Source organism: Cheilinus undulatus, linkage group 4 (genome assembly GCF_018320785.1).
Source record: "Cheilinus undulatus linkage group 4, ASM1832078v1, whole genome shotgun sequence".
Lineage (NCBI taxonomy): Eukaryota > Metazoa > Chordata > Actinopteri > Labriformes > Labridae > Cheilinus > Cheilinus undulatus.
This window is the reverse complement of record NC_054868.1, coordinates 6,480,752-6,496,017: the sequence shown is the minus strand read 5'-3', so window position 1 is coordinate 6,496,017 and position 15,266 is coordinate 6,480,752. Positions and strand designations below refer to the sequence as shown.

General features: G+C 38.5%; 2 protein-coding genes across 4 annotated transcripts in view; one reads left to right on the top strand and one right to left on the bottom strand.

Annotated features, from left to right (window-relative positions):
• Window positions 1–4,501: 4,501 nt before the first annotated feature.
• On the top strand, window positions 4,502–11,148 carry LOC121508903 (fibrinogen-like protein 1). The gene is made up of 7 exons (XM_041786037.1): window positions 4,502–4,558; window positions 5,971–6,139; window positions 7,549–7,708; window positions 7,919–8,016; window positions 8,090–8,178; window positions 10,244–10,455; window positions 10,681–11,148. The coding sequence occupies exons 1-7, from the start codon at window positions 4,502–4,504 to the stop codon at window positions 10,910–10,912; spliced, it is 1,017 nt and encodes a 338-aa protein (XP_041641971.1). The 3' UTR covers window positions 10,913–11,148.
• Window positions 11,149–12,723: 1,575 nt separating this feature from the next.
• The window catches only part of LOC121508895 (microtubule-associated tumor suppressor 1 homolog), a 129,248-nt gene continuing 126,705 nt past the window's right edge, over window positions 12,724–15,266 (bottom strand). For all 3 annotated transcript variants that reach the window (XM_041786028.1, XM_041786029.1, XM_041786027.1), the window contains 2 exons: window positions 14,424–14,521; window positions 12,724–14,079 (listed from right to left, as the gene is read on the bottom strand). In XM_041786028.1, coding sequence (XP_041641962.1) covers window positions 13,863–14,079; window positions 14,424–14,521 — 315 coding nt within the window. In that variant the 3' untranslated portion in view covers window positions 12,724–13,862. The remainder of the gene's footprint in view (window positions 14,080–14,423; window positions 14,522–15,266) is intronic.

Here is a 15,266-nt window from a genome sequence, read left to right as displayed (position 1 = left end):
CATTTTTCTCCCTACCCTGTGGGTTGACTATAGGGGTCGACCCTTGAGTGACGCAACCTTTTGACAATTCATGACGGATGACGTCGAATCTTTGCAAAATAAAGATGGTGATCTCGTGGTAGTGTTAAAGTCAGTGTAAGTATACATGGTTTTCTGTTAGTCTTAATTTTACAAAATAAAATACACAAACTCTGATACAGCACAGCTACGAGAGGAATAATTGTAGTAAATTCTGTGAAATGGTGGAAAAATACGGTAAAGATCAAATGACTTAAAAAGAAGAAGAATTAATGATGTAAAATGCAAACCCAACTTACAATTTAATCCATATATTGTATTATTAAGGGAGTTGTTTATGGAATAGTTTCGTACTCTGATTTCATTTGAACTTGTATTATAATATGTTTGAAATTAATTATTAACTTTAAAGATGTATTTTTCACATAACTTATTGATCTAGTCCCTGATCTCCTAAATAATAAAGAAGGCATTAATTATTTTGTTTGCTTATGCAAGGAGATTAAAGATCAACACAACTTAAATCTTCAACTGAAATGTATTAATTTCTAGATTTTTACTTGTTTTAGTTCTTTTCTTTATGTATTGCAATGCCTAAGAACTAAATCTGCAGGATTTGTTAAAGAAGTCAATGATCCAGCTTTGGGTTATTCACCCCGTATGAGAGCGACTATGCTTTGTCCGTAACAAGAAACTACATATGTTCAGATATTTGTATGATTTTGGAGACTAAAATGTGACTTATTTTCCTCATAACGAAACTCCTGCTACGTGTAAAGTGAAGCTTATTTCAAGTGTATTTCAAGGACTCATCAAGTACACATTTCTTCTTCTTTGAAGGCTTTTTCTGAATGTTGTCAAGAATTCAAACATTTGATTTTGCATTTATTGGTTACCTAATGCAGTGGTTCTCAAATGATGTGGCAAGGCACACTAGTGCCTACTAGTGCCCACTAGTGTCCCAAGGCACATCTAGACAAGTCTAGATGTGCCTTGGGAATCTGGCTGAACCTCTGACAAAACCAGGAGAATGGACCCTCCCCAGCTGTGATTTTCTGATGAGTAGCCTATGTATGTTGGATCAGTAGCACTGGTGCTAGCATCCTGGCTTACACTTACCTCATTTGACAAGCTATTATTGAGTTGAAATTGGTGTTGAAATTATCATTATTCATGCTACTTTTTACCAATTTTTCTACCCATTTTGCCAGTAATTTTGTCCACTTAAACCATTTTGCTGCTTTTTTGCAGTTTTGCAACTTTTTTAAAAAAAACTTTTGACCCCTTTTTTTTTTTTGCAATTTTTTAAAAACTTTTTGCCAGATTTAACCCATTTTTGCTACCATTTTGATGGTTTTTGCCTACTTTTGCTATTATTTGGACATTTTTTGCAATTTTTTCATCACTTCTTACCACGTTTTAGCAACTTTAACCCTTTTTTGCCACTTTTCTGCCACTTGTAACCTATATTGTCACCTTTTTGACACTATCAACCCATTTTTGCTACCTCCTTGCTAATTTTCACTCACTTTGCCTTTGTTTGGCCACTTTTTTGCCTAATTTTGGCCATTTTTAAATCACTTTTAAACCATTTAGCCACCTTTTTACAACATTTAACCCTTTTGGCCACCTGTAACCCATTTTTGCCACCTTTTTGACACTTTTAACATGTTTTGCCACCACTGACCAATTTTTTGGCCCCTTATGCCAGTTGTTAAGCAGTTTTGACTTTGTCTTGCCACTTTTTACCCAATTTTGCCATGTTTTATCATCACTTTAACCAACTTTTGCCACTTTTCAGGCACTTTTTGCCCACTTTTACCACCCCCAGTTGTCTGAGCCCCAGAGACCTCTCCCCTTTATCCCCCCTTATGGGCCACCTTGACTGTTATATTATTTAAAAAGTCTATTTTGTGTTGATATGAATATGGTGTGCCATGAGATTTTGGCTTAACCTTAGGTGTGCCTTGGGCAAAAAAAGTTTGAAAACCACTGACCTAATGAATACAGTGTCTTTTTTTAATTCTCCACGATTTAAGGGCAAACAAATAAAACTTTTAATCAATAATTTTTTATTTGTATAGCCTCAATCCATAACAAAGCTGAAGACACTTTAGAAAAAGAGGATGTCCAGACCATACTCTTAGTTACAGGGATGCATGATATTATGGGCATATTAACTCAAAAAGTTCATTATTGTTATCAGATTCAATAGATATTAAAATATGTCACTACCGATGTATTGACTATAATATGCATATCATATGCATAGGTAAGTTTGCAGAGTTTTAAGCCGAAACAACAGATCTGTGTCAGCTGAAATCTTTTTCTGTGTTCATCCTTTTTCTTCAACTTGAAAGTGTGTTTTTATGGACCAGAATTTTGTCTGAACTGCATTTATATATCAGTGTTGGCTAAAATGAATTTGGTTCTATCAACAATTCAGATGTTGCATCCCTACTTTGTCATAATATCTGCAAAAGCCAACAGTAATCCACCATAAACTCAGCAATTAAGCAACATTTAGCAAAGATACAGTCGTGAAAAAAACTCCTTTTTCCAAGGCAAAACCTTGAACAGAATCTGACTCGTGTCCAACAGCCATCTGCTGGAGCTGTGTGGGGTTTGGGGTAGAGGGAGATTCAGAGAGAGGAAGACAGGTAGGGACAAAGATTCACTTTAACATTTATATTAATGATGATAGACGTAAGGCTGATGTTAATAGACTTAACAGTTGGAGTCACACTGGTCCAGAGCAGCAGGTCCTCCATGCCAGTAGTAGTGATAATTGTTTATGTCATATTTGTAGTATCAACCCTGTACAGTGCCTATGAGAGTATTCACCCCTTGGATGTTTGACCCTTTAACTGATTTTATAAATCCATCATGGTCAATATAATTAGGCTTTTTAACAAAAAAAACAAACATTTAATGTCAAGGTAAAAACAGATTTCTACAAAGTAATGTCAATTAAATAAAAATAACTGAAGTAAAATAAGTGACTGTATACATATTCACCCTATTTAAGTCAGTATTTAGTAGATTTGCCTTTGGCTGCTGCACTGAGTTTGTGTGTTTAGGTCTCAGTCAGGCTTGCACATCTGGACATTGCAATTTCACTCAAGCTCTGTCAGGTTGCACAGGGATCATGTATCAACAGCTCTTTTTAAGTCTGGGCTTTGACTCGGCTACTCCAGAACATTCCCCTTATCGTCTTTAAATCATTTCTGTATAGCTTCCACTGTAAGCCGTAGTTCTCTTGCAGATTGAATACGATTGTCCTCCAGGATTTTCCTATATTTTGCTGCATTAATTTGAGCCTTCCAGGGCTACTGAGAAGCAGCCCCACAGCATGATGCTGCCACCACCACCATGTTTCACAGTGGGGTTACTGTGATTGAGGTGGTGTGCAGTCATGTAGTATATCTGCCAAACATAGTGTCTTGCCTGATGGCCAAAAAGCTCAATTTTGGTCTCACCAGACCAAAGAACTTTCTTCAACTTGACCATGGAGTTTCCCCACATACCTTTTGGTGAACTCTAGTCCAGATTTAATCTGAGTTTTCTTCAACAGTGTCTTTCTCTTTGCCACTCTTCCATAAAGCTTTGACTGGTGAAGAACCCAGCCAACAGTTATTGTCTGCAAAGTCTCTCCCATCTCAGCTGCTGAAGCTTGTAACTCCTTCAGAGTAGTCATAGGTGTCTTGGTGGTCTCTCTCTTTAGTCTCCTTCTAGCACGCTGACTCAGTTTGTGAGGACGGCCTGATCTAAGCAGATTTACACATGTGACATCATCATTTCTTGATGATGGATTTAACTGAATTCTGGGGGTGTCTTTATACTAAAATCATTTGAGACACATTCACTCTACTGTGATCCCCATTTCCCTACCTGTGAGACTACTAGCACCAACTGGCTAGACCTCTGTTGACTTAGGTCAGTCACTTTAAAGGAGGTGAATATTTATAGTCACTAATTTCACCATACATATTTTTATATGATATTACATTGTAGAAATCTGTTTTCACTTTGACATTAATTTGTTTTTGTAATATTTTCTTGTTAAAAATGCCACATTATTTTCACCATGATTCATTTATAAAATAAAAGGGTAAAACATCCAAGGGGGTGAATACTTTTAAAGGCACTGTATGGCAGTAGACTGATCTGTCCAATAGTAACACTAAAATGTTGTATCTTATATTGAGATAATTATTGTGTTAATGAAGTCGTGGAATTCCATCATGATTCTAATCGTTACTGACGGTGAATACGTTACATTAGCAGTAGATAGTGACTTGTTCTCCACCCACTATGGAGGCCGGTTTAAGAAGTCAGTTTGTTTATCATCGTAACCAGAGAGAGTCAGGGGGAGAAAAATCCCATTTCCCACACATTGAAACATTCAGAGCTGAGGAGAGCAGAGACGGCACACTGAGACTTTAGAGACAGTTTGGTTCAGTCGCTCTACAGATCTTTAATCATGGGACTCCTGAGGACTTCAGTGATCCTTCTGCTCCACCTGGCTGCCTGTCGAGCGGTAGGACTTTCCATTTAATCTGAATAATCAAAGAGCTGTGGGCTTAAATCAGTCTTAATTTAATGTGAGGGTTTATGGGATCATGTGCACAGGTTCTGAGGCAGATTGGATGTATATGAGTTGACATGAAAGACAACAGTTTCCCCTTTACCTATTGTTTTCTTAACCTTTGTACGGATCTTACTTCATTTTTTTTTGTTTCCTTAGTATCATATTAATTTAATTTTTTTTTTGTCAATTTTTCACTTAATCATCTTTTCCTTGTTAAAGTCATACAGAATTTTGCACATTTCCAGAGGTGCATCTCTCCCTCATAATGAGAAATTTATGAAAATCTAATTTCTTCTTCTTTTTTTGTTTTGTAAGTATGATGTGCCAATTTTTGGTGTGTTGGAAGATATCAATAGTCTAAAATATCAGGATATTTTGCTGGGTGATGCTGTATTGATAATTTCAAATGCTGTGGATATTTTATTAATTAATAACTTAATTTGTTGGCACAGTAGTTTTGTCATGTAATGCCAACCTCTGACCACTAGTTGGCGGCAGGCATTTGACTCTTCCCTCCTCTTCACAACACAAGCTTTCCTTCCTGAGGGAGTTGGTCACTCATGCTTACTCAGCAGAGCAGCTTCTGCAGCATTCAAACTGATCTGTGGACTTATTTTGGCTTCCAAAACATTAAAGACAGAACAGATTTAGACAGAAGTCAAAATGCAAGATGATGCAGGACTATGTTTTTTATTAATAGCTGAATTATTTTCTGTTATATTCTATATTAATTATCTTAAAAGTGAATAGTAGTACATGGTACATAGTTATATAAATAGATATAAATATATATGTATGCTACTGAAAAAAAGAAATATATTACCACATATTGGTATCGGCACCCCTGTATCATGATACATGTCATGTTGCCAGATTCTTGCCAACACAGCTCTACCATTTTTACTGAACAGTCCTCAGTTTAAAACAAGAAGTAGTTTTGAGAAGGAGGCTGAAGGGCTAGGGGGCACTGAGCAGTGCCTGTCTTAACTCGCTGGAAATGCTGAGTGTGTGTGTTGGGGGGGGGGGTTCATGATACAGGAGTGAGTTTGAGTAACTTAACTGATAGGGGTCTCGCTGCAGACCATAGCTCTCATACACCCCCTCTCCCAGACTGTTATTCTAAGATGCTGAAGTTGTGAAATGGAGATACATGCTTAAATCTTTAAAATAAAATCAGATCAAGTTAGGGTTAGGGTCAGGCTGAAGGCCTACAAACACAACCTAAATAACGGATGTTTTCTAATGAAGGAGTATTGAGCATTATTAGCTCTGGCCTCTACATTTACACAGAGCCATGACTGGTCCTAATGTCCAGTTTTAGCCTCCATCTCACTGATATTATCTCTCTCTGTTGCGCCTAGGCCCCTGTGCGCTGTGAGGAGAAGGTAGTCCGTCTGGAGGCAGAGATCCAGGGCCTTAGAAACGTCATCAACGACCAGCATAACTACATCCAGGAGCTTCACCACAGCCAGGCCCAGCAGCTGGAGCACATACCCAACTCACACCTGGGCTCTGACAACCTGTACAGAGGTAGGGACCAATTATAGAGTTGCAAACAGTTTCCTAGATTGTGTCCATCTCAGGTCCATTGTGTTTGTGTTTGCTGAGTGATGACTGCAGCACGAGTCAGCTCCAGCTCACAATGTCACAGCTTTTACACCAGGCATTGTCTGCTGTTGGACAGGTATGGTACACCTCCTTTGAGTTTTTCAAAATACAAGTAAGTTTTTCTAGTATCATTCAGGCCTAATGCAATCATATTCTGCAAATGTGGACATGCATATCTTCCTAAACAAGGTAAATGTGGCTCTATTAGCGCTGCACAATTAATCTAAGTGCAATTACAGCGTCAGGCTGTGCAATCACCAAAAAGACTGCAATTATTTTTGTATTAAGAAATGCTTGAAAAGTTTACAAAAATGCCGGCAGAAAGGCCTTTAAGTCTACAATAGTGCCACTATTTCACTTAGCAGAAGTGCCTTTATTTTCAGAAAAGGAAAAACTTTTACTTTTTGGAAAATATTCTATTTTTAGAGCACTTCTATAAATTCTCTAGGTTTTGTATTTTTATGCTACTTACTATTTGCATGTTTTGAGTTGAAAAATACTGCTTCAAAACTTACATTATTCCCTGCATTTTTCTTGATAACCAAGCAAGTAGACTCATGATGCCATTTATGCATTATACCCTGACCACAAATTGCAATATTGTCCAGTATAATCGGAATCGCACAATTTTTACCGAATCATGCAGCACTCATATCATACTTAACCTTTATTTAACTAGGAGAAAACCTCATTGAGATTATAAATTTCTTTTTCAAGAGTGTCCTGGCTAAGACAGCAGCAGTGAACAGAGTACCAGACAGACAAAAAAGTCATACACAAACAACATAATACAAGATATGTAGTCCATATGCATCAAAGGTACACACACAACAATTTAAGCAGCAGCTATTTACCAGAATCAACTATATTTGTGAATTAATCAAAGCATCTACAGCCAGATGTGTATCAGAGGCCTGAGGAGCAACCAAAAGAAACCAAAAGAAAACTATCTGTGCAGTAGCAGCCCTCCGGTGTCAGATGTTTTAAAAGTAAGAAAAAAGAAATGTAAGCTCTCCTCACTAGCAATGTCAGAAATCAAATACAGGATTTTATTGGAAATATTAAATAAACTCTTAAAGTATTCCTCATGAAACCCAGGTTGAATTTATCATATCTTTGTTAAATCATGATGGAGAAAATGAGGATGAGACTGGTGGGTTCTAGCTCCTGTTAGTCTCAATCTGATCCCAACTGCCAAACTATAAAAATAACCAATCAGTCGTCAGCATCAGTTTTCAAGTCGGCTATTTTCAGCTGTTTCAGGAGAAAAAAGGCCTCTGTGTGTTTGTGTTTAATCTAAAATAACCGGTGTATCTATGCCCTCTTTTCAGACTGCTCTGAGGTGTTTGCGGATGGTAACGTGGCGAGCGGGCTGTACGTGATCCGTCCGGATGGTTCTCCAACTGCTCTGAGCGTCTACTGTGACATGAACAACGGAGGAGGATGGACCGTCTTCCAGAGGAGGAGAGATGGCAAGGAGAGCTTTGACAGGTGTTCATCTGAGACATTACCCAATAGTAGGAGCCTAGATTTACTGATTCTGTTGTGTGATATAAGAAAGTATATTGTTTGTTATTACTAGAATCATATTTAAATTTAGAATTTTGATATCGTGACATCCCTAGTGTGTGTTTCAGCGTCACACAAAAACTGACCTTCTGCATGTCACATTAAATAAGTCCATCCTCTATTTGTATGCAGAGCATGGGTGGAGTACAAACATGGATTTGGGGATCTCTTCTCCCCTGATGGAGAATTCTGGCTTGGCAACGATGCTCTGCACCTTCTCACCACACAAGGTGTGTGTACCTGAGTGTGTGTCAGAGTTTGGACATTACAGGGGAGGCATCACTAATCAAAATGTGTTTTTAGGAAACTACGACCTGCGGATTGACATGGAGGACTTTGAGGGAAATCAGCGCTTTGCAGAGTACAGAAAATTCAAAGTGGACGATGAAAAGGTAAAAATAGACGATTTGAAGAAGAATAAACAAAGAGTCATTTTGACTTTATCCTGATCCCCTGACATCAAAAATACTTTGGCGTGTTTCAGCACCAGATGTACTGGTGCATTTTAGATCATGTGCAGCATTTTGGTGCCATTTTTAGTAAAGACAATGATTTTGTCCAGTAGAGTGTCCAGGACCTCTATTTTATTATTGTGGTATTAACAGGTATCAATATTGTTGAATTTTGGATTAATTAAAGTACAGGGCGCTCCATAAATCTGATCCACATCTGACTTTTAGAAGCTGCTGCAAAATAAAACTGACTCCTGTCACTAATTTTCGGATTTTGCACAGTTATATCAGAAAAAAAGGTTATCATGCTGTCCTAGGTAGAATTTTAGACACTGTTGTAAATATCACTGACGTCTTTCAATAAGATTTAATGTTTAAGATTTATGCCTTTTAATTTGATGTCTCTATAATTCTATGTCTCCTTCCCTATGTGTTTCCTCTTACGTCTTTAACCTCGCCTTTTTTTTTTTAATTCCCAAAACAGCAGTCTTATTTAGACTACAGTATGTATGCTCTTTATGAGAACCATAGCAAGGACGTCGGCCTCTAAGTCTGACAGGAACACCGAGCACCTTGTAGGTTACTCTGTAGTTTGGGTTTCATTTACAGTAAATGATCACCTCTCTGTTCAAGCACAGGCTGCTCTTGGTGTAATTTAGGCTATTATAGAAAAAAATTACTTTATTCCTTTAATATAAAGGCGTTTATTCTTTTATATCTTCATTCTCACTCTGAGTTTTAGACCGCTATTAATATTACAACCTGGCTATTGGTTGAAAATGAGAGTAAGAAAAAATGTGGGTTGATATTCCTTTAAATCTGCAATATTTTGTTCTAGGATTTGATTTAATTTAAAACCAATAAAATAACTACAACTAAAATGTAAAAAATATTTTAGTTAATGAAACTAAAATAAAAATAAAGCTTTTTAGAAAAACTAAAACAATACTGTGTGCTCACAAAACTAACCAAAATTTAAAAAATTGTAAACAAAAAATCCTTATTTTTAGTCATGGGTTAAAATGAGTTCTTTCTTGAATAACATTCGAAATTTTTTTAAGTACTTGAGGACACCTGTGACATTGCGTTATGGACTTAAGCAGTGATGAGACCCACAAAAAAACTGATATATGATATATTAAAACTGTTACACTGCTGTAAAACTGAGTAAATCCATATATATTTTACTAGTTATACCACTTTTTCCTTATAATTCCATCAGAAAGCCTAAAAAACCTCCCACAAATACTACATGTCTGAATTAATTTAAGCATAAATAAGAATCAGTAAAAAAAAAAAAAAACTACTGCCATGAAAGTATAATAAAACTGTCCAGCAATCCCAACTACTCACACTATTCATACCTGGAAATATCTCTAATTTAGTCAAATTCCCCACTGGATCAATCTTATTTTTTTTTAACAAACTTCTAACAACACTAAGTAGTACTACTGTCCCACATTGCTAGATGAATTGGTTGTATGTCTTAATAAAGACATTTTACACCCCTAAACTGTATGAACAAATATGGTTCTTCCATTTTTCACAATAAAACTGCAGTAACTGATAGAAACTGTATGCAAACAAAACCTGAATCAGAAGAGGCAGATGTAAAACTGCATTTTGTGAGTTCTGGAGGAAACAGGAAGTCTGAGACGCTCTGGGCCACTGCTGATTGGTTGGCTGGTGTGATGTCATTTTGTATGATGTTGACTGATATTCACTGAGAAAAATCATACTGACTCTACTGTATCACAGAGTTGGGAGGAGTTTGAAAGAAGTCTACTGAAGAGACCATATATGATAACTTGCCCCATAAAGGGTTAGTTCTCTGACTTTTGATGGCTTCATTCTTAAATACTCGGATGTTAAATGCTGCTCTATTACTCCTTTGTGGTTAATAATGCTATGTTCATATAAATTATAAGAATTTAAATGACCCAAACTTCTTCTGTAGATGTTTGTATTGTAAATGTTTTAATTTTTCACCCATGTTGATTTAAAGGACCAGTACCAGTTACACCTGGGGGAATACAACGGGAATGCTGGGAACGCCCTGGCAGGCCCTCACTCTACTGGGCAGCAATGGACCGGTACTGGCCGGGAGTCTGACGGGATTAAATTCAGCACCTACGACCACCTGAATGACGCTCCTGGTGACGTTGACGATGACGCCAGCTGTATCAGACACAGCAGGTCGGGCTGGTGGTTCAGCAGGTAATGGAACAATACAGAAGCATTTATGGATAAAACAAGGAAGCAAAGATGTGGAAGTACAACTCTGGAGAAATGAAGAAAGAAAAAACACATTTTAGTTAAACCAGTTTTTTCCACATGCATGAGAGAGGACAAGGTTTTGGTTCACTATGCAGACAAGCCCACAACAACCCAGAGCAACGATTACTGCATCGCTTTTTAACTTGATTTCATTTCTGCTCACAGGTGTGATTCAGGCAACCTCAACGGTCATTACTATAAAGGACCGTACAAGGCCATGACCGATGACGGGGTGGTGTGGTACACCTGGCACGGCTGGTGGTACTCCATCAAATCAGTCGTCATGATGGTGCGAGCCGCTGACCTCGAGGATCCACCACAGGGCATTGCCTCGTTACCGGAGCAACTCCAATCCAGCAAAACATCAGGCAACGAGATCGATTTTTCTCATGAGTAGGCCAAAGTCTCTCATCTCTCCTGCTGGAAGACTTTTGTTTTTGTTAATATTTGACTTAAAACGTCATTCTGTAATTCAAATTCTGCTCCATTTTCACTATTACACCTGTAATTTTGAAGTCATAATGACTTGATTGTGACAATTTTTTGGACTTGCTTCTGTAGATTGCTTAAGCCTGCAGATTTAAAAACCTGCTGTAATAACAATGTAATCCTTGAAAATGCTCCTGATTAAAGTATGACCACCAATCATCTTTGGCCTTTTTCTACAAATTTACAGGTTTTGATGTTAACTGAAACTTATTTAAAAAATGACACAAATACTCCTAAATATAAAAACATACAAGCCAACGGTTTTCTTTGAACAGCCTTTAGATTGTGCAGAACACCAGGGGTGTTCATCAATACCTCAATTATATATATGAAGCACTGTGACAAAATATTTGCCCCCTCCCTGATTTCCTTTTTTTAATGCATATTTGTCACACTTAAATGTTTTAGATCATTAAACAAATGATTAAAACAGGACCAATCAGCGTAAAGGGGCAGTACTTTCAGGTGTGGCAGAGTCGTGACATAAGCAAGCAGCAACAAGAGGCCGGTGCAATTATGGTGGAAGACAATAGTGTTGATGCTGCTAAAGCACCAATTTTATCAGACCTTGATGTCATTTCTTCGTTAAAAGAAGAACAAAGAACAGCAGTGAGTTGTTTTCTTTTCAAAAACAACAAAAGTCATGTACTGACATGTCTACAGTAACCATGGTTCGTGTTATGCAGTTCTCTATGGAGTTTACTCTTTCGGTAGCGGCTACATCAAGTGTTTTGTTGCTCTGATTGGCCTGTAAAATTCAGAACAGATGAAAAACAAAGTCACCGACATCTATCAGTCTGGAAAGGTTTACAAAACCACTTCTAAAGCCGTGTGACTCCAGGGAAGAGCCATTATCCATAAATGGAGAAAACTTGGAACAGTGGTGAACGTTCCCAGTAGCGGCTGGCCTGCCGAAATTACTCCAAGAGTGCAACGACAACACATCCAGGAGGTCACAGAAGAACCGAGACCATGTAAAGACCTGGAAGGTGGCCAAACCACTAATTAGGTTTTGGAGCAATCATTCCATCATTATAAACTCTGGTTAACAGTATGTATAGGACACATGCAGGAAACATCACCTGCAGAATGCAATGTGCACAAATTATTTTTTTTTTTGTATGAATAATAAAAACTCACTTTGCATTTTCATTGCTGCAGCCATGCAGTACCTTCATGTTTTCCCTCAGAAATGTTTGTAGCCTAAATCTAGCAAATCACAAACTTTGCTTATCCTGTGCGAATGAACCGCACCAAACACTGACCTCAGGGGGATATTCATGCATTATCAGAGGTTCACAAGTAATACTGGTCCTGTGCAAATAGAACTGAAGTCTCATCTTTCTCGTGGAAAACTGAACTTGAAATATTGTTTAGTCAATGTTAGTCAATAAAATCAACACTGGTAGGGATCATTTCTGTAATGTTTGCAGGCACTAAGATTAACAATCCAGGCCTGTGAATCTTAAAAAGACGCACTTTTAGAAACATTTTGATTGGAGGCTTTTGTTGCAGTCTTGACTCCTGACTGAAGCACAAACAAGTCATGAAACCTGAAGATTTAGTTTCTCAAAAACTGACCCTGGTCTAACAACATATTCTTCACACTGAAACATTACAGTAGTTGTCTTATCCAGCTTGTTTCTGTACATCTGCTCTGCAATTTTCAAAACGTGCACAGCTGAATTTCATTTTTGCAATAAAACAACGTTACTTTCATCATATTTCATACTGTTTTTATTCTGTGTCCAAAATAAAGCAGAACATGGTACACTGAGGCAATTCGGGTACATCTGAGGTTCTTCAGGACAAACACCAGACACACATAGTTTCATTTTTTGGATTCAGTAAAACCAGAGTCTGTTGGTTTCAGGGAGATTTCTCTGTGGAAATGATCACTGGTGATTTAAAAAGTGAGCCAAAGCAAAGACGGAGAATCACTCATCAGTCGCTATTCAGCTTTGCCTTGTTTCTCTTTGGGCACGAGGTGATTTCAGAGGATGTGGGGGTCGTCTCTCTTTGTTAATGAGGGACACTGGAGGGAAAAGAGAGCAGGAGAAACTGCATATTTGGCTCTGAGAAGGTTTATGTGTTTGCACTGGCCTGCTCAGATTTAACATCCAAGGTGATTACATTCCACAAAGTAGATTAAGGTAGAGGTTGTGAGGAGCTCACTGGGGGAACAGACATCCATTGGATCAAAGGTTCATGTCAGTAAATCAGGTGAGTTCCTCGGATGAACGAACTGAATATTTCATCTGACCGAAGCACAACGAGTCCATCTGCTTCATCCAGAGGTCCAAAGCAGATCTTTGATTGAGCCTCGCTCTTTGGAGGGGAAAAAAAACATCCTCTTTAAAAGAAGAAAAAGGCAAAACAATTCATGCTAATCCACCAAAATGTACCCGTCATTTTACTTCATGACTCACAAACCCAAACAACTCAGAGTCTGTTCCCATAAACGCCACAAATCCAAGGTTTTTCTCACGCTCTGCCTTAAAGAAAAGAGGCCATAAAAGATCGGGTTGAGCTGAGCTTGAACTTTACAACAAAAAAAGGTTTAAGGATAGTCATAACGAGAGTGAGACGATATGTACAGACCCTGAGGTGTGCCTGTTGTTTAGGTTTTCTTCAGAAAAAGAAGAAAAGTTTCTCAGAGAACAGGCGTTTGACAGAGAGCAAGGTCAGTCCCACGCTCACTCTTAAGTGCATTGGTGCCACTGCAGTGTGTCGCTCACAGAGTCAGCGTCTTTAAAAAGGTTCAGATTTACAAGTTCCACATCCGACAACCCAGTCCTCAAAGAAGAGTCACGGGATCAGAGAGCAGAGGGAGGAGCTGCTGTCTGTCCATGTCGGGGTTATCTCGGTGATATGGGAGCAGCTGTGGGGAAGGAGGCAGAGTTTCGGGGCGAGCTGAAGGGTGATGTGGGGGAGAGGCGACGGCTGGGACTGGCCAGCAGGTCTCCGTTGTGCAGCTTCCACAGCAGCTCCTCGTTCTCCATGGAAAGACGCTTGTTGACCTTGGACTCTTTCTGCAGTGTCTGCTGGAGGATGGCCTGCTCGGTGGACAGCTGCCTGCAGGGGGAGACAGAGAGCTGTTAGATGCAGCACCAAGGGAGTCCCAAATTTGAGGTGCAAGGTTTGAAAAGTGAGGAGTGAGCTGACATGATTCCCATCACTTCACTCTGCACAACTTTAAAATGATGTATAGAAATTAACAATAAAAAATAAAGAAAATACTGCAAAAATTTAAAGAAAATAAATCTGAGTTGTGTTTTCAATTGTTATTGTGAAATAATCATTGAAAACATACAAAACTAGACACCCATATACAGAGGCTGTAGTCCTAAATGCACTTTGGCTTTGCCCCATCTTTGACTCACTAACACAGCAGTAGCGGCAGTAACAGCAGTACGTACTTAGAGAGAGCGGCATGTCTGTCCATCCTGGCTTTGTAGTCCTCGTTCTCCTGTTGGACCTTGTTCAAACACTCCTGTAGCTTCACGTTAGTCTCAATCTGCAGCACACAAACCCAGGATATGATGTTAGTGCCTTTGATTCATTCAGACCGGTAAAGTAAACTTTAGTTCATCTGTTCCCTGGTTTTTGTGATGCAAACAATGTTAAAAGTATTATTTTTTATTTTGTCCATGATTTTTTACAACACTAATTAGGTTAATAAAAGCTTGAATTGTTCCACTTTAAGTCAAATGTAGAGATTATATAAAGCACTGATTTATTTGATAAAAATCATTGAGTAACACTGGTCTAATGATTGCTTTTAAAAAACTTACATTATTATATATCATATAATATTAGGGGTGTAACAGTATTTGTAATTATCCCAAAGTCTGACAGTTCAGACACCGTGGTTTGGTGCATAGTCAAATCAAGAAAGCGTCTGAATGGAGGCAAACACAGTCTCCACACATTAGCCCAGCCCAGGTGGTGGTAGTTCCCATGATTGCTGGTAAACAACAAACAAAGATGAAACGGGCAAAACTAAACACTAAAGCTGCATTCAGGTGGTCTGATTTGATTGAGTTTGGTTTGGTAGAGTTCAGTTTGGTAAACCCCAAAATAGTTTCCACAGAAACTCGTACCCTCACTTGGTGGGTGGCGTTGTGTGCTGGATGGCGAGGCTACCCCACCAGCTGGAACACTTTCTCCTTCCTCACAATGTTGTCCAGTTCCCTCTGCACCTCCTCATCATTTAATCAGCAGAAAGGTCTGCATCTCCAAGGTCACCCATGGGGTTGTAT